This window comes from Lithobates pipiens, unplaced genomic scaffold, assembly GCF_037356315.1.
Source record: "Lithobates pipiens isolate NorthernLeopardFrog02 unplaced genomic scaffold, aLitPip1_a1.2 Scaffold_18, whole genome shotgun sequence".
Classification (NCBI taxonomy): Eukaryota; Metazoa; Chordata; class Amphibia; order Anura; family Ranidae; genus Lithobates; species Lithobates pipiens.
In genome coordinates, this window is record NW_027507758.1 from 441,779,794 (window position 1) to 441,806,949 (window position 27,156).

The 27,156-nt window shown below is 41.5% G+C and overlaps 1 protein-coding gene across 1 annotated transcript in view; it reads left to right on the forward strand.

Annotated features, from left to right (window-relative positions):
- The window catches only part of IGSF10 (immunoglobulin superfamily member 10), a 78,244-nt gene that overhangs the window by 29,506 nt on the left and 21,582 nt on the right, over positions 1-27,156 (forward strand). The window contains exons 3-5 of the mRNA XM_077488154.1: positions 8,404-8,533; positions 14,110-14,500; positions 15,298-20,478. Coding sequence (XP_077344280.1) covers positions 8,404-8,533; positions 14,110-14,500; positions 15,298-20,478 — 5,702 coding nt within the window. The remainder of the gene's footprint in view (positions 1-8,403; positions 8,534-14,109; positions 14,501-15,297; positions 20,479-27,156) is intronic.

The following is a 27,156-nucleotide window of genomic DNA, read 5'->3' on the forward strand; positions in this document are numbered from 1 at the left end:
GTGCTGAAAACATGTGCCAGGAACTTCTAGGTGAGCTGGTCTAAGCCCTTGTGCACACGGTTGGAGATTCCGACGGAATGTGTCCGATCGGACCGTTTTGTCGGATATTCCGACTGTGTGTGGTCTACATCGGACTGTTTCCGTCGGAATATCTGACGGACCAAGTTTTCCAACATGTCGGTAAAATTTTCTGACAAAATGCTCCGATCGGACATACTCCGATCATGTGTAGAGAATTCCGATCGGACAAAGTGCCACGAATGCTCAGATCAAATTCCTACACCAAAGCTTTTGGCTACTAGCTTGGACGTAGTCCCGTCGTAGCGAAATAACGTCATCACGTCGGATTTTCCGACAACTTTGTCCGACCGTGTGTATGCAACAGTTTCGGACAAAATCCGACGGATTTGGTTGTCGGAATCTCCGACCGTGTGTACAAGGGCTAAGAGTACCTGGGACCTCTTCATTCGTATAAACGGTATGAAACTGATAAAGATAATAATTTTACAAAGTGATATTTTTCACAGTTGCTTCTAAAGCATCGGAAAGATGAGAGTTATTGGAAGCAGGCACCTACAGTTTCTTGGATACATTCTCACATACCTTCAAGAACACGTAGATCATAAGGCCATGGGGCACTCTGTTATGCAAATCTCTACCAGATCCTGCAGTTGATACCCAGCCCCCAATCAACTGTCTTACTTGCCAGTTTAGAGACTAGAAAGCTAGAAAGTCTGGAGAGGCAAGAGTGTTGTGGATTGCCCTATACCATTGATCCCTGACTGGAAACAAACCTATATATATAATTTAGTCTCTTCTCAAAAGAGTCTCTTGTTTCGTTAAAGCTATGGCATTGCAACACATTGGTTTCCTCAGCAGGGAATTTACTTTTCACTTCAAACCACTGTTGTATAAACATTGCTAAGATCCACCGCAGGGCTGCCTAACACCACTGTGTGTTCCAGACTGATCTCACATTCTAATTAACAAATATTGCACATTCCACTGTTCTAGCTGTGCTTTTCGTGAAATTCTTTTCCCCAGCTACAATAATCAGTTACAAAATCAATCAAAGAACAATTACCATGTGCAGGTGTGAAAAGTTTCCTGCTAAGCCATACCTATCAATAATGGGTCTGTGTTCCTAACCTATGCATACCATTCAGTTATTCCATCATTTTGGCACCACACTTAGCTGGTAGCCATGAACCATAGCAATTACCTAATCCATTTTTTTTTTCTCTTAACAACACATAAGAGAATTTGCAAATACATAATGGAGGGAATGTTTCAGAAACAGCCATGGTCTTACAACTTGAAAGACAACCTCCTCTGGAGAAATAAACAAATAAAGACTTGACTATGAGGCCAATTGAGAAAAAGCTAAGAGTAGCTAATGATTTACAGATGTCCATAGTTGCTTTCTTTAGTGCTCTGCGGCTGTGTGTGACAGATCATATATATTTTATTTTCTACTTGGTAATAAAAATAATTTTAATCCCATGAGGTCTGGTGGGGCGCTTTTCCCCACAGTGACTGATGAAGGTGTACTTATTAACACAGTTCAAAAGAATATTATTAACACACAAAGTGCAGTAACCAGCAGTCTGCCGATCAGATTCTACCTTTCTTCTATTTAGAGTAGTGAGAAACACAAGAGGTGATTGCTGCACTTAGCAAAGCTTATCAGCTGACCCCAATGTACTCTAACAACAATAATTATTAATTCAGAGTGTTAAATCTATGTACTGATATTACCAAATCAGAATTATACTGTATCTTTTGTTGATTTAGTATAGTTTTCAATATTGTAGTCCAGGTGATTTTAGAGAATTTAATCAAATAATGGAGAAAGCAAGATGTAAGATTTGCACACCAAAATCCCAACCTATAAAGTGTAATTTTTATTGATTATTAAACTTCCTTCAAAAGCAGGCTTAGTAACTATCTTGTACTCTCATGCATGTTTCTGCTTATATAAGCTCACAAGGTAAACAGTGGACTGGAAAAATAACAATGAGAAGATCCTAGGGTTTCATCCTTATCCCTTCTACTTCACTTCACTACTCCTCTTGCTCTTTTTTCCTGAGCTAAGGCTGGGTTCACACTGGCGCAATATTAGATATCGCATGTGATTTGCACTGCTGTGCAGACCACATGTGATGTCTGTGCGATGTGAATTCAGCGATACAGATTGTATTGCTGAATTTGCATCACGTTTGCACCAAAATGGCACAGGACCCTTTTATTGGACCGCACTGGAAATGGATTACATGGGTGTTCACACCTATGTGATCTGATTCCTGAACCATTTGACAGTTTGCACTGCGATATGAGAACCAATGTAGGGGTTTCATTAACTTTCTATTGACACCCACAGTGGTTCACATAGGACAGTGTGAACTGCCTGGAAATCCTATGTGATGCGGGAACCGGCACTAGAATCACGCTGGCCCCGCATCACACAAGTGTGAACCGGCACTAAATGCAAGAGCAGGAAAGGGGAGAATGAATCTGATAGGACCCTGTCTCTATTATCTGTACCATTTTGCTTTAATTTCAAACATGAGTCATAGCAATAATTTCAAATCAAATGTGCCTTTCACCCATAATCCCCCAAAAATCCAAAAAACGTAATATTTTGGTTTGTGGTCCAATAGTGTGCTCACCGGAGTGCACTTTGCACCTTATTATGTTTATTTTAGCTGATGAAGGCTCTTCTCATTTTTATTTCCTTGGCACTACATTTACTGTTCAAAGAGAAGTGCAGGATTACAAAAAAAACAACATTCATACTCACCTATGTGGTTGCAGCCTTGGTCCTATGCTGCAGCTGTCCCCCGCCATCTCTAACACTAAGAACTAAGCGATCAGAAGACCTTTAATCTCTTAGTTCTTGGTCCTCAGTGAGCCGAGAGTTGGTGACTGCCAGTCACCGCCCTTCTGTTCTACCCCTACAGCGCTCACTGGAGTGATGGGCTGTGTGGAGGGGGGGAGGGGGGGTGGGTGGCCTAGGCTCTCAGTGTCACGCTGAGAGGCTGAGCCAACTGCAACTCATGCATCTGGGAGGATCTTGACATTATTGCCGGGATCTCTCCAGAGCCTGGACCGCCTCTGTGATGTCAGCCAACAGCAGACTAAAGCCCACTCTGGGTCACAGGCGTTCAGGACTAAGTACACTCATGTGACCCACATGAGAACTATGGCCAAAATACAGTATCTCACAAAAGAGAGTACACCTCTCACATTTTTTGTAAATATTTTATATCTTTTCATGTGACAAAACTGAAGAAATTACACTTTGCTACAATGTAAAGTAGTGAGTGTACAACTTGTATAACAGTGTACATTTGCTATCCCCTCAAAATAACTCAACACACAGCCATTAATGTCTAAACTGCTGGAAAAAAATGTGAGTACACCCCTAAGGGAAAATGTACAAATTGGTCCCAAAGTGTCAATATTTTGTGTGGCCACCATTATTTTCCAGCACTGCCTCTTGGTCATGGAGTTCACCAGAGCTTCACAGATTGCCACTGGAGTCCTCTTCCACTCCTCCATGATGACATCACTCAGCTGTTGGATGTTAGAGAACTTGCGCTCCTCCACCTTCCGTTTAAGAATGCCCCACAGATGCTCAATAGGGTTTAGGTCTGGAGACATGCTTGGCCAGTGCATCACCTTTACCCTCAGCTTCTTTAGCAAGGCAGTGGTCGTCTTGGAGGTGTGTTTGGGGTTGTTATCATGTTGGAATACTGCCCTGCGGCCCAGTCTCTGAAGGGAGGGGATCATGCTCGGCTTCAGTATGTCACAGTACATGTTGGCATTCATGGTTCCCTCAATGACCTGTAGCTCCCCAGTGCCGGCAGCACTTATGCAGCCCCAGACCATGACACTCCCACCATCATGCTTGACTGTAAGCAAGACACACTTGTCTTTCTACTCCTCACTAGGTTGCCGCCACACATGCTTGACACCATCTGAACCAAATACATTTATCTTGGTCTCATCAGACCACAGGACATTGTTCCAGTATTCCATGTCCTTAGTCTGCTTGTCTTCAGCAAACTGTTTGCGGGCTTTCTTGTGCATCATCTTTAGAAGAGGCTTCCTTCTGGGACAACAACATGCAGACCAATTTGATGCAGTGTACGGTGTATGGTCTGAGCACAGGCAGGCTGACCCCCACACCCCTTCAATCTCTGCAGCAATACTGGCAGCACTCATACATCTATTTTCCAAAGACAACCTCTGGATATGATGCTGAGCATGTGCACTCAACTTCTTTGTTCTGCCATGACGAGGTCTGTTCTAAGTGGAACCTGTCCTAATAAATGGCTGTATGGTCTTGGCCACTGTGCTGCAGCTCAGTTTCAGGGTCTTGAAAATCTTCTTCTAGCCTAGGCCAGCTTTATATAGAGCAACAATTCTTTTTTTTCAGATCCTCAGAGAGTTACTTGCCATGAGGTGCCATGATGAACTTTCAGTGACAAGTAAGAGCGTGAGAGCGATAACACCAAATTAAAAACACCTGCTCCCCATTCACACCTGAGACCATGTAACACTAACGAGTCACATGGCATCTGGGCAGGAAAATGGCTGTTATCACCTGAAAGGATATAATAAAATATTTACAAAAATGTGAGGGGTGTACTCACTTTCGTGACATGCTGTAGCTTTGTTGAGTCAGAAATCACAAAACAAAAATCCCGCACAAGGGACGTTACTTACAGTTAGTAGGATGTGTTCCTTGTGTTGCTGTCTCTTCTATTAGTTGACTCTTCCTCCATCAATACCCTCAATCTCTCGTACTCTTGCCATCAGTGAAGTTGGTGGAGCAGTGACATGCACTCACCTGTGAAGTTGGTGGAGCAGTGGCATGCACTCACCTGTGAAGTGGGTGGAGCAGTGGCATGCACTCACCTGTGAAGTGGGTGGAGCAGTGGCATGCAATCACATGTGAAGTTGGTGGAGCAGTGGCATGCACTCACCTGTGAAGTTGGTGGAACAGTGACATGCACTCACCTGTGAAGTTGGTGAGCAGTGACATGCACTCACATATGAAGTTGGTGGAGCAGTGACATGCACTCACCTGTGAAGTTGGTGGAGCAGTGACATGCACTCACCTGTGAAGTTGGTGAGCAGTGACATGCACTCATCTGTGAAGTTGGTGAGCAGGGACATGCACTCACCTGTGAAGTTGGTGGAGCAGTGACATGCATTCACCTGTGAAGTTGGTGGAGCAGTGACATGCACTCACCTGTGAAGTTGGTGGAGCAGTGACATGCACTCACCTGTGAAGTGGGTGGAGCAGTGGCATGCACTCACCTGTGAAGTTGGTGGAGCAGTGACATGCACTCACCTGTGAAGTTGGTGGAGCAGTAGCATGCACTCACCTGTGAAATTGGTGGAGCAGTGACATGCACTCACCTGTGAAGTTGGTGGAGCAGTGACATGCACTCACCTGTGAAGTTGGTGGAGCAGTGACATGCACTCACCTGTGAAGTTGGTGGAGCAGTAGCATGCACTCACCTGTGAAGTTGGTGGAGCAGTGACATGCACTCACCTGTGAAGTTGGTGGAGCAGTGACATGCACTCACCTGTGAAGTTGGTGGAGCAGTGGCATGCACTCACCTGTGAAGTTGGTGGAGCAGTGGCATGCACTCACCTGTGAAGTTAGTGGAGCAGTGACATGCACTCACCTGTGAAGTTGGTGGAGCAGTGACATGCACTCACCTGTGAAGTTGGTGGAGCAGTGACATGAACTCACCTGTGAAGTTGGTGGAGCAGTGACATGCACTCACCTGTGAAGTTGGTGGAGCAGTGGCATGCACTCACCTGTGAAGTTAGTGGAGCAGTGACATGCACTCACCTGTGAAGTTGGTGGAGCAGTGACATGCACTCACCTGTGAAGTTGGTGGAGCAGTGACATGCACTCACCTGTGAAGTTGGTGGAGCAGTGACATGCACTCACCTGTGAAGTTGGTGGAGCAGTGACATGCACTCACCTGTGAAGTTAGTGGAGCAGTGAAGTTGGTGGATTACTCTGTATTACGGGGAGCCGACAATTTAGCCGCAAGTGATTTTAAAAGACTTTTTTTCCTGCACAAATGACACTTTGTGCAGGGACAGTTCTAAGCACCAGAAACATGCGCCCCTTCACAGGCTTACTATAGATACCCCCCAGCTACGAAATTTAAAGGAATATTACACTTTTATTGTTTCACTTTAATCATTATTAAAATCACTGCTCCTGAAAAAACGGCAGTTTTTAAAACTTTTTTTTGCATTGATCCATGTCCCCTGGGGCAGGACCCAGGTCCCCAAACACTTTTTAGGACAGTAACTTGCATATTACCCTTTAAAATTAGCACTTTAGATTGTGAACATTCGAGTCCCATTGACTTTAATAGGGTTCTAAAGTTCACACGAAGTTTAGGTCTGTTCGCAGGTTCTGGTGCGAACCGAACAGGGGGGTGTTCGGCTCATCCCTACTCATAGAGTATTAATATTTAGAAGCCTAGTGCAGGCAGTACAGAGTGGGAGATGTGGGCTCATGATTCCTTAGGGTTGGATTACATAAAGTCATATTAAACCCCTCTCAGCTGCTGATTTAAAGCAGCATAAAACCCCAAACCAAAAATGGATGATATTGCATTTTACCAATCCTTAGATATGATGGTTGCATCAGTTTCTTTTCTTTGTATTTTTTCACCTCTGTTTTCATCTGGTGATCTGGCCAGTAACACATCTCCAATATTAGAGAGACACAACTCTGGAGGAATGAGCACGGGGGGAACAGCAGACAGCAGCAATGTCAGTCTAGGGGGGAGGGTAATGTTAAATGTATTAGCAAATTAGGATACACTAACAAATTGAAGCCAAACTCCAGCTCACACTTTATAATCAGTTACAGCACTCAGCATCAGTTTTTTTTTTCCTTTCCAGATAAAGGTTTGGCATGAATAAATAAAAGCTGATCCTTTGGATCACCCCTGCCAGTATTAAGTGGTTTATTCCATCCTTGTAAATGGATACATTCTGCTGGAGAGCTTGAGCTTTTGAAAAACAGAACAAACTGTCTGCATCACCAGATGAAAAAAGTAGAACTAAAGACTAAAAAACAAAACAAATGCAGCCATCACATTTAAGAATTGATAAGCTGCAATATAATAACTTTTGGGGTTTAATCACTTACTGAGTATGCAGATTATTTATCCTTTAACCCTTTCCTACATTGCTGTTTTGCCATGGCCACTGCCCCAGGTTTCCTATTTCAGGGTAGCTCCTATCCCTTGTGGCATACTGTGGAGCTTCCCTTACATGCAGAAAATAGAGTTGTGTCTCCCTACACTTTGCGCATCAATAGAAACACACAGCCCATTTGCCTAGGATGAAGGCAACCCCCTTCTCCTCACCTCCTTTCTCCAAGCTAACAGACTATACTGTCCAATGGTCTATTTTCCCTCTGAAGATCAGAAGTTCAGGGAAACAGCCCTGAGAGGTCAGGAACCAGCAACTTTGAAAGTTGCAAACTGGGGTAAAAACCTTTACTGCTTTTAAAGTTTACTGGGTAATGTTTATTGGGCTCAATTTGTTAAGCTAAAATATTGAGGGTTTAATATTTTTTATTAGATTAGTGATGCTATAGTTACTGTAGTCTTCAAGTAATGTGCAAAGCAAATATGGGAATTTTACACTTTCCAGGAAATTATTGGGCATTCAAAGTGAGGCTGGCAAACCAAAACGTGTAATCCTTAATTAAATGATGTCCAATTTCATACAAAATAAAGTATTGTTGCTCTATTCCTCACCGCCTTTTTCTTGTTCCATTATCTCATATTTAAGCCTTTAGTAGGGAAAAGGTGAATTTTTATCCAATTTTACTTTTAAAAGTGAACCAGTTAAAGGCCTTGGCATGAGATATGTTAGGGCCCCCGTTTCAGTTTTGCATTAGGGAAGGGTGTGTTGGACCTCTGGCTGTAATGACTTGAAACAGACATCGACATTGGATGGTTACCATGGGTTACAGCTCATGGTTTTAACAATCAGTCCTAGCTAAACATGTCTATAATTTATAAACAGATACATCAGTAATCTGGGACAGGATATAAGCTGTGGAGCCATAAAAACTTGGAGGCAGAAGTCCAAAAGAATAAAATGAACTGCAGTAAAAACGTAGTGTATGAGATTTCCAAGAAGTGATATTCTAGGCAGGAGACCTCTCCAAAGTATCTTTCATAAATGACCTCACTCCACTGGAGAAAATTACATTTATTCCTTATGTACTGTATTCATGATTTGATTTGTAGAAGCATAATCACTGTGTTCTACATGTTTTCTATATCTGCAGTACAAATCACATTCCTTAGATGTGACTGTTACATATTCTTCTGTCTACAGGTACAACAGCATAACCAGACTAGAAGAGACTGACTTCTCGGGTTTACAGAAGCTGGAGCTACTAATGTTACATAGCAATGAGATCCATACAATCCATGAAAATGCTTTTAGTGACTTATCTTCATTACAGGTAAAAAAAAAACAAAGTTAATTTTTATTACCAACTCTTTTTATATTTATTATTTATTATTTTAGACCTCAGCAATTTCGAAGCACTTCCAGGAATCTGGAATAGCAGAAGTATCAACTCTTGCATAGCCCCTAGGAGCTACTCTTTACCTCTCATTAAACCAACATGGTCCATTCCTAACTCTAGTGGTCGCATACAGTTTGATTGACAGGAACCAATTCTTGAACAGTAAAAGTTAAATAATTAGCATGGGAATTTAATAATATATAAAACACAGTCTGCATAATCTGGCTACAGTTCAGTTCTTTTTTTTTTTAATATTATTTATTGAGTTTTAATAAAAAAATATACAAAATTGCAGTACAGGTTTGTAACGATGATGAGGTAAGTCAAGCATGACATGACTACTAACAAAGATTCCTATGCACCACTAACAGAGATTCCTATGCACTACACTAATTATATACAGTAGTTCAGTTTTAGAGGAAATCTGCCATGATATAAATTGAGGGCTCACAATTCTGACCCCCTCCTCAAAAATTTAGATGCCCAGCTTCTCTGGCTTGCATGATTTCTAATGCCCCGTACACACGACCGGACTTGTGTTCAACTGACTTTCAACTGACTCTTCCCGACGGACTTTTGGCGGAGGTCCGACAGACTTTCGGCGGAGGTCTGACGGACTTTTTGAACGAACGGACTTGGCCACACACGACCGGACTAAGTCCGTTCGAAAGTCTGTTCATTTTGAACATGATGATGTAAACGGGACCAGGACCGTCTTTAAGGCAGGGCAAAAGGGGCAGCTGCTCTTGGCCCTGTCATTGTTGTGGGGCCCAAAGCAGCTGGCTCATACTTGCCAACTATCCCAGTTTAAATTCCCTTGTCGCTTGAAATTTTAGTCCAGTGCTGTGTCCTGATATCTTAGCGTGAAGTGCTGCTACTAATGCTGCCCAGCTCTGCCCTATTTTTATGTACAGATGACTCACCTACAGACCCTGTGTTTACATGTAAATAACCAGCAATCATATGCCAATATGGGTGGCATTCATATGTAAATAGCTGCATCCGGTGGTGTAGATATGTAAATACAGGTGGCATACATATGTATATCATGCTCCCTGCAGTGAGAAGATGATGTGCTGTAACATCTAGCAACTAATCAGTGAGCAGTATTACTGTATAGTAATCTCTAGCAACCAATCAACAAGCAGAAATTATGTGCTGTAACATCTAACAAGTAATCAGTGAACCATAATGTGTGCTGTATCCTCTAGCAACCAGTCAGTGAGCGGTAATAATACACTGTAACCTCTGCCAACCAATTACAATCACTGCCTGATACAGTAAACTGATTTTAAGTCTAGCTGCTATTTATTATTATTATTATTTATATGTCTCAGAGCAGGTGGAGAGTGAAATTGTATGGGGGTGGAGGGGGGGGGCGGGCAAGAAAACGTTTGCTCAAGGTCCAATCAATATAAAAGTCGGCCCTGAAAGGGAATAACAAGGAAGTTCAATAGCCAGTAGCCAATAGCTGCCCTTGCGTCGTATTTGGTCAGTCGGACTATCACACAGACGAACGGTTTTCCCGATATTTAGTCCGTAGCACTTGAGTCCATCGGCATAGATTTGAGGAAAAAAAAAGTCTGCTGGAGCCCACAAATGATAAAATTGTTCGACGGATTCTGGTCTGCCGGACCAAGTCTGCCAGAAATTCTGATACCAGCAATGGAAGTCAGAATGAAAGAAAACTGTATACGCTACCCATATGTCATATTGTTTGCTAAAACACTGCAACTACAATTGCTATTTTTTTTTTTACAAAAAAATACTTGTTTCACCTTTTTTCTTCTGTGGTATATCAGTGCTTCTGATCTCATGCAACCTCTTTGTAGCCAAAGCGGGTTTCCTGATGGTGACAACAGTGGACCATGCTTACATGAATTGTGTTGAAATGGCCATTTGTGGTCTCCATCATAAGCCCTTGCCACAGGGTAACAACAGAGGAGAAAAGGGATAGAGCCATATTAAAGTGGTTGTAAACCCTTTTGTCTTATTTTTATCTATAGGAAAGTCTAGAATAAGGCTTACCTATAGGTAGTGGAAATATCTCCTAAACATGCGCCGTTTAGGAGATATTTCACTTTTAGTGCGCCAATATCATCATTGGCGGATGCACTAGGAAGAAATGGACCACCGTGCCCGTTTCTTCCCCCAGTGTGTGCCGTGACTGACGGCTCCGGTGCGCATGTGCGGGAGTGACATCACGCAGCTCCGGCCAATCGGAGTTTACTTCCTCTTTAAGTACTACATCCTAGTAACATATCAAAAAAGAAAAAACAACTTTACTGGTACTCAAGATGACACAATTATATAAAATACAATTCACTTTTATTACAAGAATAAAATGTAACAGAATTAAAAACGTACAAGTGGAAAAATCTAAAATTTGGAATTTTTTTCCCTTGTATGATTTTAATTCTATAATATTTTAATTTTGGAATAAAAGTGAATGATATTTTATATAATTGTGTCATCCCAAGTACCAGTGAAGTCCATTCTTAGCTTTTTCGTATGAAAAAAATCGTAAGAGCAACACTACGTATGCTCAAAACAAAAGAATACATACAAAACTATTCAACACTTCTTACAGCACTTCTGAAGTTGTATTCTGTTGTACGAAAATGTTTGCATAGTGAGTAACCACTTTACTTTCAACATGAGATTAGCATGCCACAAAAAACGGACGTTTGGTCATCGGAAAATCAAAGCATGTGTACAAGGCTTAGGACAGCTTTTTATTTCTCTTATGACAGCTTATTTTTAGACGTTCTACTGGTAAGACCAACCTGGATTGTGGATAAGTGGGGGATAGTACTAGTTTAAATTAGTTTAAAGCGAAAGTAGAGTATATTTTGAGTTCCATATTTTTGATACGATATTAGGTGTAAATCAATTTAAGCTGTTTCAGAATATGAGAAGGCAATAGCATAATTTAAACACTTCAGCCCCAGGAGAATTTGCCCCCTTAATGACCAGGCCATTTTTTGCGATACGGCACTGCGTCTCATTAACTGACAATTGCACGGTCATGCGACGTTGTACCCAAACAAAATTGACATAAATAGAGCTTTATTTTAGTGGTATTTTCTAATCTCTGCTGTTTTTATTTTTGTACTATAAACAAAAAATGAGCATCAATTTTGAAAAAAAAAAAAAAATCCAAAACAAAACTTAAAAACATAAAATGTCTTCATTAGTTTAGGCCAATATGTATTCTTCTACATATTTTTGGTAAAAAAATTGCAATAAGCGTATATTGATTGGTTTGCGCAAAAGTTATAGCAGCTACAAAATAGGGAATAGATTTATGGCATTTTTATTATTATTTTTTTTTACTAGTAATGGCAATGATCTGCAATTTTTAGTGGGAGTGTGACATTGCGGCTGACAGATGGACACTTTTGACACTTTTTTGGGGACCATGGACATTTATACAGCGATCAGTGCTATAAAAATGCGCTGATTACTGTATAAATGTCACTGGTAGGGAAGGGGTTAACACTAGGGGGCGATCAACGGGTTAAGTGTGTTCTCTCATGTGTGTTTCTAACTGTGAGGGGATGGGACTGACTAGAGGAGGACCCAGATCGCTGTTCCTACTTAATTTTGAATAGAAGAACAATACAGGAAAAATGTACTTTGTAGGCACCAATTATTTAAAAAATTACATAATCGTTTATTAAACACATAATACAAGAAAGTCACATTTAAAAGTTTGCACAATAAAAATGCAAGACTAGCTAATATCTCTCTAAAACAGAAAGTGCATGACATTGAACATCATTATAGTCCTGCAATCATTACGTGGTGTGCAAGAAAAACTCCTACTTAGTAGGAACAGTAGAAACAGACGATCTGTCTCTCCTCCCCTTTCAGAACAGGGGGAAAAATTTGATTTTGGGTAGAGTTTGGTGGAATTTGGGACCAGCGCTAAAAGTAAATTATTCTCCCAGTGTAAATCTTTACTGATTGTAGTGATTTCAACAACCATTTTAGAAAATATAACATTTCCTTAAGGCAGCGCTTTCAAAATACAACATTCAATGTTATAAATCACCCAGTGAGAAAGTGACATTAAGAATCCACCCTTAAGCGAATCCTCCAAGTTCAAAAACAGTCCACATAAAAATGTATCTTTTGGATAAGATGATTGTGTAGATATAATCCACTTCCCCAGTGCTTCTTAATCTCCAAGGCAGTTTCACCACATGTGCACAGTGAAATCCACTCCCCTTATTGTTCAACATACATTGGCTATGTTTGCCTCTCATTTTACTGATTGGCAAAGTAGGCTCAGGGTAAGAACTCCAAGATCAAAACTCCTCATATAGATGTGGATACTTAGAAGTGGATCACATGCCCAATTGTGCTCAAAGGGAAAAACCAGCCCACATGAAATTCCATTATACATGCTTTGTTTATATAACACGCTTAAAGCGGAGCTCCACCCTAAAGTGGAGCTTCCGCTCATTGGAACCCTCCCCCCCTCCGGCGCCACAATTGGCACCTTTCAGGGGGGAGGGGGGTGCAGGTACCTGTACAGTACAGGTATCTGCACCCACTTCCGGCATAGATATCTGCAGAATGTACGCCCCTTTCCACAAAATCTACGCCCCTTTCCGCAGGTCCCCCGCTGTCTGCTGGGAAACACACGGATCCCAGAGACAGCGGGGACCATCCTTATTGCGCAGTGCGACTCGCGCATGCGCAGTAGGGAACCGGGAAATGAAGCCGCAAGGCTCCACTTCCTGATTCCCATACCCAAGATGGTGGCGGCAGCACCCGAGAGATGATCGAGAGATCGGCTTCGGGTGCCGACATCGCGGGCACGCTGGGCGGGTAAGTGTCCTTATTTTAAAAGTCAGCAGCTGCAGTATTTGTAGAACGGCGGAACTCACGCTTTAATAAAATACTCACAAGATAAAAAGAAACAAGGTGTGAAATAATATAGGCAGCATGCCGCTCCAGTGTGTGGGAACTATCTCCCAAGTCTCACCACACTCATGGTACTATTTCACTTCCGGTCGGCATGTTGACGTCACATCCTGCTCTGATGCGTTTCATCGTTACGACTTTGAGGGTGAAACTACCTACTGAGGATGGATTCTATCTGCACAGTCATCTTATCTAAAAGACACATTTTTATGTGGACTGTTTTTGAACTTGGATGATTCACTTAAGGGTGGATTGTTAATGTCACGTTCTCACTGGATGATTTATAACATTGAATATTGTATGTTGAAAGCGATGCCTTGAGGAAATTTTATATTCTCTTAAATTTATGTTTTAACTTTATGGACATATGGTAGCAGCTTTTAAACTATTGCTTATCATAGAATGTTTTCTCTTGAATCCCGGTAGCACTGGTGTAATATTAAGTGATTTGAACAAGTTATCAATATCCTGCTTTTCTATTAGACTTGAGCTCTTTTAAAAAAAATAACTCATGAAACCGGCTGTGATAAACTTCTGCACAAGATTTAGTTATGTCCTATTTCCTTGTTTTCTAGGTATTGAAAATGAGTTATAATAAAGTGAAAACACTACACAGGAACACATTCCGTGGTCTAAAGAGTCTGGTCAGATTACATATGGATCATAACAAACTGGAATTTCTGGCCCCAGAATCCTTTTATGGCCTCACTTTCTTGAAACTAGTTCACCTGGAGGGAAATGTGCTACGGCAGCTGCACATAGACACCTTTGTTACTTTACGCTACATCCAGATATTTAAAACATCATCTATAAAGCATATACATCTGTCTGACAATCAGTTATCTACACTGCCCAAGGAAATGTTCTTGTACTTGAATGAATTAGAAGGACTTTATCTTCATGGTAACCCGTGGTCATGCGATTGCAACCTGCTGTGGCTTGCAGAGTTGGGACAGCAATATAAAGGTATTTCCTTTTGCACTCTATTTATGCATTAGACATGTGTTGTTAATACACACAAGGGCATCAGTCTCCCTTTCTGTTCAAAATAATAAATAATACAGTGATAAGGCCCAATACATTATGAGAAACAGCCGCTAACAACATCTACAAGGATATGTGTCAAAGTAGCCACTCCTGTACAGTAAATAAAAGTTTGAAACTTTGCTGTGCAGTCTACTTCTGGCAGTGGGATTTACAGATTGGCTAATTTGTATCTAGTAAATCAGAAATGGTAAATAAATATTATTTTATCTAATGTTATATATGTTTTTAGAGACATATTGACTTTTCTTGCTAGTTTTTAGCCAGTGTTTGACTATTTCTTTAATTACATTTGGCAACCCTGGTTTGGCAGAATTGCTAAACTGATATTACTGAACAGGATGTCAGTTATGTTTTGGAAAATATTGCTCCAAGCTGGATCGTATAAAAATATTCTTCACCTATAATCTCTACAAAGTCTTACAAAATCATCCATGAAAGTTATTGTAATGTAAGTTTAATGTCCTTTTATTATACCTTGGATAGTTTTGAAATCACATAAAAAGACATAGCCACAACTTAGATGGTTGGATGAGAGAGAGTTTTATTTTATTAAAAAAGTGGACAATTTTAATTTTTGGGTGATGCAAAGTTCATTCTTCTGGGTGAATTATAAAGTCTGGAGTTTGAACAGTCTGGAGGGCGCAATCCTAAGTATAAATCAAAATAATGTAACTAAAAAACTGTAAAACCCTTTCTTTTCATTTGTGTTTCAACAGAATCGATTAAATGCAAGAGGGATCGTTCGGGTCAGCAGTGCCCACTTTGTTCTACTCCTCAAAAGAATAAGGGTAAATCTTTAAACGAACTAACATCTCAAGATCTAAGTTGTGCAAAACCAGTTATAGAAAACATTTACAAACTGAAAAATGTGACTACTCCAGAGGAGGGGAGTTTTACAGTTATATCAGCCAAAGATTTTGTGGCTCCAATGGGATCTCTTGTTTTAAATATGACAGACCAAAATGGAAATGAGGCAAACCTGGCCTGCAATGTTCAAAGACCAACCAAAATGTCCCAGATAACATTGGACAGAAAGGATGAATATACAATAATGAGGACTACATTTTCTTCATTTTTGGTGTGCAGCATAGACTACGATCATATACAAAAACTTTGGGGGATATTAGCAATGTACAGTGACTCCCCAATGAAACTTAAGAGAGACCTCCTTCTTACAAAGTCTCCTTTTATTAGTTATAAATACAAACAAGTGGGGTCTGGTGATGACGTGTTTACAGACATTGAGGCAGATTTTCGAGCAGAGCCAACCTGGTTAATGCAAGACTTAGTAACATTACAGTTGGACAGGTCAGCAACGACCCTCAACATGCTCCATATTAAGTACTTAACTGATGTCTATGTCACTATTCCAAATTCTGTTCACAATCCTGCAAAAAACAGTTGGGTCATGATTAAAAAAAGCAACCAGACACGAACAGAGTATGCTGCAATCATTGGAGGAACTGTGGAGATGAACTGTCAAGTTGATGGTGAACCTGCACCAAACATTGAATGGGTTCTTCCTGATGGAAGCAAGATCAGAGCTCCATATTTAAGCGAAGAGGGTAGGATATCAATAACAAGGGATGGAAAATTTACTTTAAAAGCTGCTGACAGTTTTGACACAGGTGTTTATCATTGTATAGCAACAAACTATGTGGATGCAGATGTGCTTAGTTTCAGAGTAACAGTTGTAAGTGCTGATGTGGAAGAAGAAGCTGTCAATGGAGGTGAACTTTCAGTTACTAATGGGGACATTCTGTATCTTCCCTGTGGCTCAAATGGAGTTCCTGATGCATCAGTGAACTGGATATTACCTGACCATTCTGTACTACGGGAGACATCCAGGCACAAACTTATTTTCCCCAATGGGACACTGAAAATTCAAGACACAACTCAAAGAGAGAGGGGACATTTTATATGTATAGCTGCTAATCAGTATGGTCTTGACATTCTGACACACAGAGTTTTTGTGAAAGAGAGGAAACTTGAGTTTACCAATAAAAAAACACAGTTGGACCAGACTGAAAATGAAACTAATGAAGGATCAGGCACTGAAGAAGTTAAAGAAAATAACTACTTGGCCACAGGGAAAGTTGTAACAAACAGACGATTCCCAACCAGACGCATCAATACCAAGCTGGACAGCCAAGGAAAGGTGAACACTGAGGTTCACAGAAGGAATAGAATAAACCAACGCTTTAGAGGATATCGGAGGCAATTTACACAAAACACAAGAAGGATCGATCCTCAGCGCTGGACAGAGATCTTAGAAAAGACAAAAAAGGGTTCATTGAACAGTCAAACACCAATACAAGTTACGGAGAGTTCAGACAAAGAAGAAAATATCACAGAAATTGTATCTGGTGAGCCGGATGAAGCATCTGGTGAAGAATTCCTTCCAGTGGCGGAAAAGTTTTTGATAGTGACAGAAAAGCAGTCAACACAGTATGGCACAACTACACCTTTAACAAATACACAAACATATGCACCTTCATTAGCAACATCAAAAAATGCCAATATTAACCAAGACAATGTACACAAAACAGCAGCAAACATGGAAATCACAGCCACCACGGGTGATTCTACTGTATCAGAATATTCATACAAAAGTACTAAAAGTCCTCAATATATTGATACATTTACACATAATACAGTCAGCTATAACAATGAGCAAATGACCACTTTAAGCATCTTAAACACAACATCAGTGGCAGCAGTGCCTGCACCTGAAGCTACTACAGGTATCCCGCACATGACATCAGGAGAAGTCACAACCAGTCCTTTACTCCAATCTTTCCCTCTTACTAGTGCAGGGAATCTCAAAGGGGAAAGACAAGACTATACTACTGCATTCTACTCATTAACTGCAATCCCAAAAATAACGATTACTAGGCCACCAACTACCAGCAGTGTTCCTTATACTACAGCACAGGAAACTTTAACTGCATCACCAATTGCACCCAGTAACTTCCATACTACTGAGCATAATATAATAAAACCAACCACTGACAATGATGAACTACAAGTTACAACTCATGATGATATCAACAGCTTTTTTACTACATCTGGCTATTTGAATAACCTTGTAGATGATGTTTTTGCCAACCCACCACCTGAAATCAACTATGTTACAACTACATCTCCAGATACTATTATTGATCCAGCTACATTATCATATCCCCTCCCCATTAATAATTCTATCAGAGATGAAACAACCACATTTAGTTTTTTGCCTACAACCCAAAGTATTATTGGTACATCCCAAAGCATTGATAAGCCCTCTTATCTATCCATAGGCACTGCTCATAGTACACTAAGTACTGATATAGAAGTAGTTACAGAACCACCCCCTATGCACAAATCAGCTATCATAAATACACAAAATAACCCTAAACAAGATATTTCCAATTCCCATATGTCACTTGCCACAACAAAAACTAAAAGCAGTGCACAACAAATCATCACTGAAAAAGATAATTCTGCATCAAGGCAGGGGTCTGAATATTTGACCAATTCTCAAGATAGGCATGCGACTCAACCAAGTGTTCACAGCACAAGGATTCCATACTACAATGAAAGAAAAGATGGGTTTGAGGGCAAAAATGTTTTTAGCATTGATTCTTCAACAAAGTCAAGCACAAAAGTATTTCTTTCTGAAACAGATATTGGGCCTATTTATATTCACAGTACTCAGAAAATAACTTCACCAAGTCTGTCAGCTGGCTCCACTATTATTTCTCATCAACAGATTCAGATAGTTAAAGATGTTACAACATTGGTGCCAACTCTAAGGCGTTATGGTCGCAGGAGAATTCCTGGAAGGAGACGCATTGTAAGACCAGGTCGTTATCCAAACTTTAAAATCCATAAATTTGGAAAGTTTGGCAAATCTAATTTAAGAGAGCTGTCCACAGCTACAACACCTCACACCACAGTTTCTGATACTAGTGAACAAAATCAATTGCTATACAGTCCTGAATCTTCAAGTACAAACATTTACACACCAACTGAACAGACTACCATAAGATCTTTAGAGACTATGCATGGCGAGGAAACCACCACTCAAGCAAATGCAGGATTAAAATATAGTGATCCATCAATTAGTATTGAGATTATCCCTTCACAGCCTGTTACCTATAGAAATCCCAAAGATGTGACTTTGGGTATGTTGACTCCTGGCAGCACAAACAGGGCTATAACACAAACACAAGCTGTAACTACTGATATTCCAAAAAGATTATCTAGCACAGAAAGTGAAGTCCTGCTAAAACCCACTTCTTACCATGTCACTAACAGGCATGGAGTTACCTCCAAAGTAATCAGAAGGAAAATTCCGTGGCATAGATTATTTGGTAACAGCCAGATAAATCAAAGGGAAATATTAAAGAAGATAAGAAAAAATAATGCAATATCTGTAAATAATATCCATGCTCCAACATCTGGCATCCCACCTCCCAAAATGTCTATAGCTATTGAACCAACTCAGTCGACTGTGAGCAGTTCAAACATTTTACCCATCACATCTTTGATAACAACAGAGAGCAAGACAGCACTATATCCAAAAACGGTGAAAGCTACACATGTTTTAATTAATCCTGATCATGATCCTGACTTAGTAACACCCAGCACAGTTCATTCAACTTCTGTTAATGTAGATACAAGTGTAATTAATCTTGTTGTAAGTCATACAACACCCACATCAGTTTTCTCAACAAGATCCCAAATCACAGCTGTTTCTGAGCCAACTGATACCACACCAGCAACTCCATTTTATCATTCTAGTCCTGGGTCAGAACTTGCTACAGTTCATTCAAGCGCCATAAAAGCAGCTGCCACTGCTGCTTCTCGAACCAAGTCCGGTGGTGCAAAAATAACTATTCCAACAACACATTTTACCACTTCATTTGCAGATACCACTTTTAAACATGTGAGTTTTACTCCTCCAAAAGATGATCTGTCTGCAACAATAACCCCAGTAACATCTGCCTTTGTTGAAAGTACAACGAGACTTAGATACCTGAGACGAAAAAGACCAAGGAAAAAGCACCCTTATAGCAGCTTTGCACAACACAATCATTGGAAGTCAACAACAAATTCAAACAAGCCTACTACTTTGCAAGAAGAAACCACCAAATTGTATAAAATAACTCCACCCTCAGACTCCTTACCTAGTACTGCTACTATAGCACATAAAACAGCAATGGCGACTACAAACAATGATATTTCTATGACCCCTGTTAAAATATCTTTCTTGACCAGTACTTCGAAGGCTCCTAGATTATTCCTGCAACCATCGCCTATGCTAAATGGCACTGATACATTACCAACTCAACATCTGGAACCATCTGATAATAATTTTGTTGTCACGTCTGACCAAGCAATAAACAGCAAGAACAATTTTAAAAATACAATTGTTACTACAGCAAAACCAAAAGCAACATCATCAAACCATAAAGATAGTTCAACCAGCACTGTTTATCCACTGTCCGTGACAGCTAAATTCATTAGCAGTCTGACTGACCCATCACCCATATTAAGTCCATCCATAACCCAACCACCATTCATATCTGGCAAGAAATTGGCTACATCTAATGTAGAGGTCAGGCCAGATAAAAAAACATCAGATAGGAAAGTACACATAATAGCACATATTCCTGGTGTCTTGAAAAAAACAGTGCCATTTAATCCCTCCTCCACCACAGCACAAGAAACAAATAAGAAAGCAACATTCAACAAATTGGAAGAAGGTCCATCAAATACTGACCACTCTAAGGCACGCATTAAGGGAGGCAAAGCAGCAAGCTTCACAGTCCTTGCAAACTCTGATGCTTTTATTCCATGTGAAGCTGCTGGAACTCCTACTCCTACTATTCTATGGACTAAAGTGTCTTCAGGTAAGCCATTTATCTTTTTATTGTATTTGCAGAAATTAATTTTTCTGGTATAATGTATGTTTATACTTATATAGATGCATGTATTCTTGAATGTGATATAATAATAGGATTTTTATAACAGCTTACCTGTAAAATCCTTTTCTTGGAGTACATCACAGGACACAGAGCTATAGTATTAACTATATGGGTATATAGGCCACCTTTAGGTGATGGACACTTGCACACCCTAGGACAGGAAGTTCACTCCCTATATAACCCCTCCCATTACTGGTAGTACCTCTGTTTGGTAGCCATGCAATACACATGTAACCAAAGAGGGGAGGACCCCTGGGTCCCGTGATGTACTCCAAGAAAAGTATTTTACAGGTAAGCTGTTATAAAAATCATATTTTCTTCGTACATCACGGGACACAGAGCCATAGTAATAACTATATGGGATGTCCTAGAGCAATGCTATCTGAGGTGAGGGAGACACAAACAAAAAAACAGGGCGCCATCAGACTTGAGGACATATACTGCAGCCTGCAGCACACTGCACCCAAAGGCAATCTCCTCATGCCTTTTTACATCCACCTGATATAATCTAGTGAATGTATGGATTGAAGACCAAGTTGTGGCCTTGCAGATTTGAGCCATGCAGGCATGGTGATGACTAAGTGGTGAATCCGCTAAGAAATAGTAGACTTCGCTGCTGCCTGTCCTTCCCTAGGCCCTTGAGGTAGCACAAACACAACATTTGTTTTTCGAATCTGAGCAGTCGCTTTCAAGTAAACTTTGACTGCTCTCACTACATCCAGCGAATGCAGCGACTTTTCCTCCGTAGAACAGGGTTCTGGAAAAAATTAAGGTAGAACAATATCCTGGTTTAGATGAAAACCTACCCTATCCTTGTGAATAATTAAATATTGCTCTTTACAAGAAAGAGCTGCCAACTCTTATACCCTTCTTGCAGAAGATATGGCTACCAGAAAAACTAGCTTCCTTGTCAAAAGGACCAAGGGAATATGTTGTATCATCTTAAAAGACTGTTTCTGTAATACCGACAGAACTAAATTCAAGTCCCAAGGGTTCAGGGATGGCTTAACTGGTGAAAGAATGCGAAGCAAGTGGTCATTGAAACAATACCAATATGGCCGAGACCTGGCCTTTGCTAGTACTCAAGACCAGTTTCATCTCTATCCCTATTTGTAGAACAGCAAATATGACATACTGTCTGGGATGCCAACCCCTGTATTCACACCAGGAAACATATGCCTTCCAGATTCTATAATATATGACTCTGGAGGCCGGCTTTCTTACATTAATCAAAGTAGATATAACTGATTCTGACAGCCCATGCTTCCTCAGAATGTGGGTTTCAATAGCCAAACCATTAAATTTAGCGCTTGTAAGGTAGGATGGAATACCGGACCCTACGAGAGCAGGTCTGGTCATGGTGGAAGGATCCATGGGTCCCCTCTGCATACCAAGATCTTCGGGGGCCATGCAGGGGCCACAAGAACCACCAACTTTCTTTCCTACTTGATCCTGCAAAGAAGTCGTGGAAGCAGCAGAATAGGAGGGAATGCATAAATCAGTGAAAACTGATCCCACAGAGTCACCAAGGCATCTGTCCCGCATGCTAGAGGATCCCTTGTTCTCGACACAAAGTTGATGATCTTTTTGTTGAACCTGGATGCAAATAGGTCTACGTCCAAGATCGCCAATCTCTGGCATATTGCCAGGAAGATATCGGGGTGAAGGGACCATTCCCCCGGGAACAACTAATGGCGATTCAAGTAGTCCACCTGCCAATTTTCTATTCCTGGAATGAAGACTGCCGATAGGCAAGGAACATGAATTTCTGCCCGAGCTAGGATAAGGTTTACCTCTCTCTGGGCTGCAAGACTTCTTGTGCCCCCCTGGTGATTGAAATAGGCCACTGCCGTGGCATTGTCAGATTGGATTCTGACAGGACAGTTCTGTAATCTGAATGTCCAGGTCCTCAGGGCCAAGCTTGCTGCCGGAATCTCTAGAATATTGATGGGCAGAGTCCTTTCAGATCTGGACTAGTTCCCCATGGCCTCCTCTAGGACTGCTCCCCAAATGGAAAGGCTGGAATCTGTTGTTACCACTTTCCATGTGACTGGTAAGAAGGATTTCCCCTTCTGCAGATTCTTGGTTAACCACCACCAACTGAGGCTCTGGCGCACCCTTGCAGATAGATGCATTGGGAGGTCTAAAGCTTGGACATTTTTGTTCCAAGCAGATAGGATACTGTGTTGCAGCAGTCTCAAATGAAACTGAGCATAGGGAACGGCTTCGAACAAAGCCACCATCTTCCCTAACAACCTCATGCAAAGATGAATAGTAGGGTCTTTCTTTGCTCTGACGACCCAGACCAGCTCCTTTATGGCGCTGATCTTTGCTTGTGGCAAAAATACTCTTTTCCAGTCTGTATCTCTGATCAGACCCAAGTATTCTAGCCTTCTTAATGGTTTTAAGGAAGATTTCTCTAGGTTGAGAACCCAACCTAGGCTTTCCAGGTAGTTGACTGTGGTGACCACGCTTTTGTCTAAGCGGGCTACTGACCTGTCTATTAAGAGCAGGTCATGTAGGTATACAATAACTGTTATACCCTGAGCCCTTAGTCTGGCCAGAGGAGGGGCTAGAACTTTTGTGAACACCCGGGGTGCAGTGGCTAGACCGAAAGGCAAAGCTATGAACTGAAAATTGAGTTTTTCTACCTCGAAATGTAGAAATTTCTGACGAGCGGGAAAAATAGGCACATGCAGGTATGCATCCTTGATGTCAATTGATGCCAGAAGCTCTCCTCCTTGCAGGCTGGAGACTACTGACCTGAGCGGATATTTAGGAATTGGTTCAGATCCTTGAAATCTAGAATTGGTCTGACATCCCCATTTGGTTTTGGTACCATGAAGAATAAAACCCCAACCCCTGCTTTTCCATGGAAAACTCCATGATCACTCTTTGAGACAAAAGCTGGTCTAAAGCTTGAAAGACAGATTTATTTTTCTCTGGATCTTTGGGGACATTTGACCTCAGAAAATAAGGAGATGGAAACTCCCCAAAACTCTAGTTTGTATCCAAGAGCTACTGTGGAGAGCACCCATCTGTCCTGAAATTCTTCCTGCCAGACCCTTGAGAACTGCAGAAGTCTTCCCCCCACTCACTCAAGCGGGGGCACCCTTCCATAAAGAGACATTAGCATTCTGCTTTGTAGCTTTCCTATCCCTAGGACTTCTTCTGCCCCTGGGGTTGACTCTGAGGTTTACCCCTTGGACCTGATGGCAGAGGCCGTTGCGACTGCCTTGAGGCTGATGCCCCTGACCCTGGTGAAGGAGCCCATTTAAATAGAGGACCTTTATTCCTTTTCTTAATTGGCAAAAGGATGTATTTATCCAAATCCTCTCCAAACAGCCGTTCACTGTGAAAAGGAAAACCAGACAGGATTTTTTTGCATGGAACTTCGGCTGATCAATTTTTCAACCATAAGATCCTACGCATATGCACAAGTACAAGCATCAGGCATGAAGCCCGAAGGATAGAATCTCTAATAGCATCAATAGTTAAACATAATGCCCATGGTAACTTGGCTAAATCCCGTGCCTGGTGATCAGGGATGACCTTGAGTACCTGTCTCAACTGTTCCTTCAGGGGTTGACATAAACGGATTGCCGCCACTGCAGGTTGAGTTACTGTTCCTGCCAAAGAAAATTAGCTTTTTAACAGGAATTCCAATCTTTTATCGGTTGGATCCTCAAGCATTTGTGCATTGTCTACTGGACAAGTAAACTTTTTATTCACAGAGGAAATAGCCGCATCAATTGTTGGTATATTCCATTTTTTTGTGAATTTTTCCTCCATAGGATAAAGTGTAGAAAACTTTTTAGGAGGGAGAAAATGCTTATCTGGGTGATCCCACTCAGAATACATAAGCTGTTACAACAATGGATGGACAGGAAAAGCATGCATAGCTTGGGGAGGCTTTAGGGAACCCAAAGAAGAAGTGGGTTTTTCAGCTGACTCCTTTGAAGGTAGGTTAAATGTGGAGCGATCCATTTCTGTCAGCGATTGCATCAGCTATTTTTCAGATTGTGAAGCTGAAAAAGTCTCTTCGACAATTGATTCCTCAGAAGAGGAGTCAGCCTCCTCAGGGTCCCCTGAGGGGGCCTCATCCTCCCCTGCCCACCGCTTGAGGGTCCTGAGCGGTAGCAGGGGACCTATCACGCTTTCTCCCATACTGGGAAGATGCGATTAGAGCAGTCAGTCTTTCCTCCAGCCCCACCAAAGCTGAGGAGAAAACATCCTCAGTAATGTAGACAGGGGTTGAAGTGGTGGAAACATTTGCAACACTTAACAAACCCGATGGCTCACCCTGAACAGCTACCTCTGGATCTTCAGGAGGGTGGAATGCATTGTCCTAAGCACAAATGCAGAGGTACTTTACAAGGAAAAAATGCACCCACTGCAGAGCAATAGTTCAGTAATTGTTACTGCTATTATGCGCTCGGCCTGATGCAATGTAAATGTGCCTTGGGGAATGCCTGTGTCCCACACTAACATGCCCAGGACTGCTTCTGTGTCCCTCCGTTAGTCCAAATGGAACTGACAATGGAGCTTTTTTATAAGCTAATCCACCCTGCGCTGTGACACCAACGCATCACTAAGCCACGCCCCCTTACTTCCTCACTACGCCCCCCTCCTTTTAAAAAAAAAGTGAATCCCCACCGGGATCGGATCGGTGTGTGGGGGGGGTGGGTTATGAAGGAGAGTACAGGGAAGAGGACAGCCACTGCTGCTGAGTGCGGTGGAGGGGGGGAGCAGAGCCGCAAACCACCAGACCATACAGTGTCCCCCCTCCTGCTCCTGGAGAGGGGAGAAAAAAGCATTCCCGAATGGAGAAAATTCAGCCAAATCTTCCCCTCCAAATTCTTACTGGTGGCCAAGATGGATAGCTGGAGGAAGCCATGCAGTTTCAGCTGACACAGAGCAAGATCTGAAAGCATGGAAACAGGTGCATGCTCATTATAGCCTCCAGTGGTGACTTTAGGCATGACAACATTTACTGTATAGGAGAAATCGAAAGGAAATTTTTTTTTTTAATTCCTTAGAAATCTCTACTTACCTTATCCCACCGCTGGGTTCTGTGGTACAACCAGACAGACTCAATCTTCGCCCATCACGGCTGGCTTCATTAAAAAACCATCAAGGACTGGGGTCCCTTTTTAATGGGGTTCCACTGCCCTGGACTTGTATAGCACCCTGTCAGTAAGCTTTAGGGCACTGCAATCTGACCAAATCACTGAATCCCAGGGTCCAGCTCTCAAAAGAAAAGCTTTACAGGAAAAAACGTATTTCTTCCGGAATGAGGCCTGGGTACCAACCACCTTGGCCTCAATGGCACTTTGGATGAATCCAGTTGCAAAGGCTTGCTCCAGCAAGGAATACTCCAGTAGAGCGCATCTTTACTTGTGACCAACACCTAAGACTGGCGAAAAAACGGAGGTACTCCCAGTAATGGGAGGGGCTATATAGGGAGTGAACTTAGTGCGTGCCAGTGTCCATCACCTAAAGGTGGCCTATATACCCATATAGTTATTACTATGGCTCTATGTCCCATGATGTATGATAAAGAAATTCAGAATTCATGTGCTTTGAGTATCTTGAACCTAAATATTTTCTAGTAATATGCCAAAAAATACAATTTAGGAAACCAATGCACTAGTATGTGAAACCTTGTTTAGTAGTGTTCTGCAGCAGTTCATCAAACATCAGGCTGATCATGTGTGTGTATATACATTTTAAAGAAATCAGAAATTAGCTCACTTTTTCTTTTCTTATGATCGATATACATTTTCAGAAAAGTATGTATCTTTGAATAGGTTTCCAAGACCTGAAAATTAACTATAAAAAAAAGAGAAAAAAAAAAAAACACAAAACAGAAACAGATTATACTAAGGATGGCTGTGGAGAGGCAGATCTTCTAGGAAACATAAGTACACACACAGACTCAGCACGATCATCTGGTTCTGTTTTTGAGGAGACCAACATTTTGGCTAGCATGCAGTAAAAGGAGATTTTCATTGTATGATTAAAAAATCAATCTTTGTAGGATAGATGAGAAAACATTCAAACATACAGCAATATGTACATGATAAAATCTGCCCTTAGTTTATTTAGACTGTTTTAACTCAGGTATTTGTGAGTTTCAGATTGTGTATGTATATACAGTATCTATATGTACAGCCCTCAAAAATTCCACTCGCCTGCTCGCATTTTGCGAGTGTATTTTGAGGGCTTGCGAGTATGGACCGCCTGGGAGCGGGGGGGTGGGGCGGGAGGGGGCGAGCACTGCAGGCAGGCGCATTGAATGTCCCAGTGGAGGGTAAGAGAGAGAAGAGTAACAGCTTTCATTTCAATATCTGTGTGTTCTGCACCGTGCACCATCATATACAGCCCTCTATCTTTTTCCAGGCACTTTGATAGAGTCTATCTGTCTATTAAAGTTCCCAGGCAGGGGGGGCTGTATATGACTGCGTGTGGCGGGGAACACACAGCTATTGAAATTAAAGCTGTTATGTTCCCGGAGTTCTAATCAAGCAGGCGGCGGCTCTCCTCTCTTTTCCCCTGCATAGATAGGCTGCATTAGGGACACAGGCTGCATTGGGGACACAG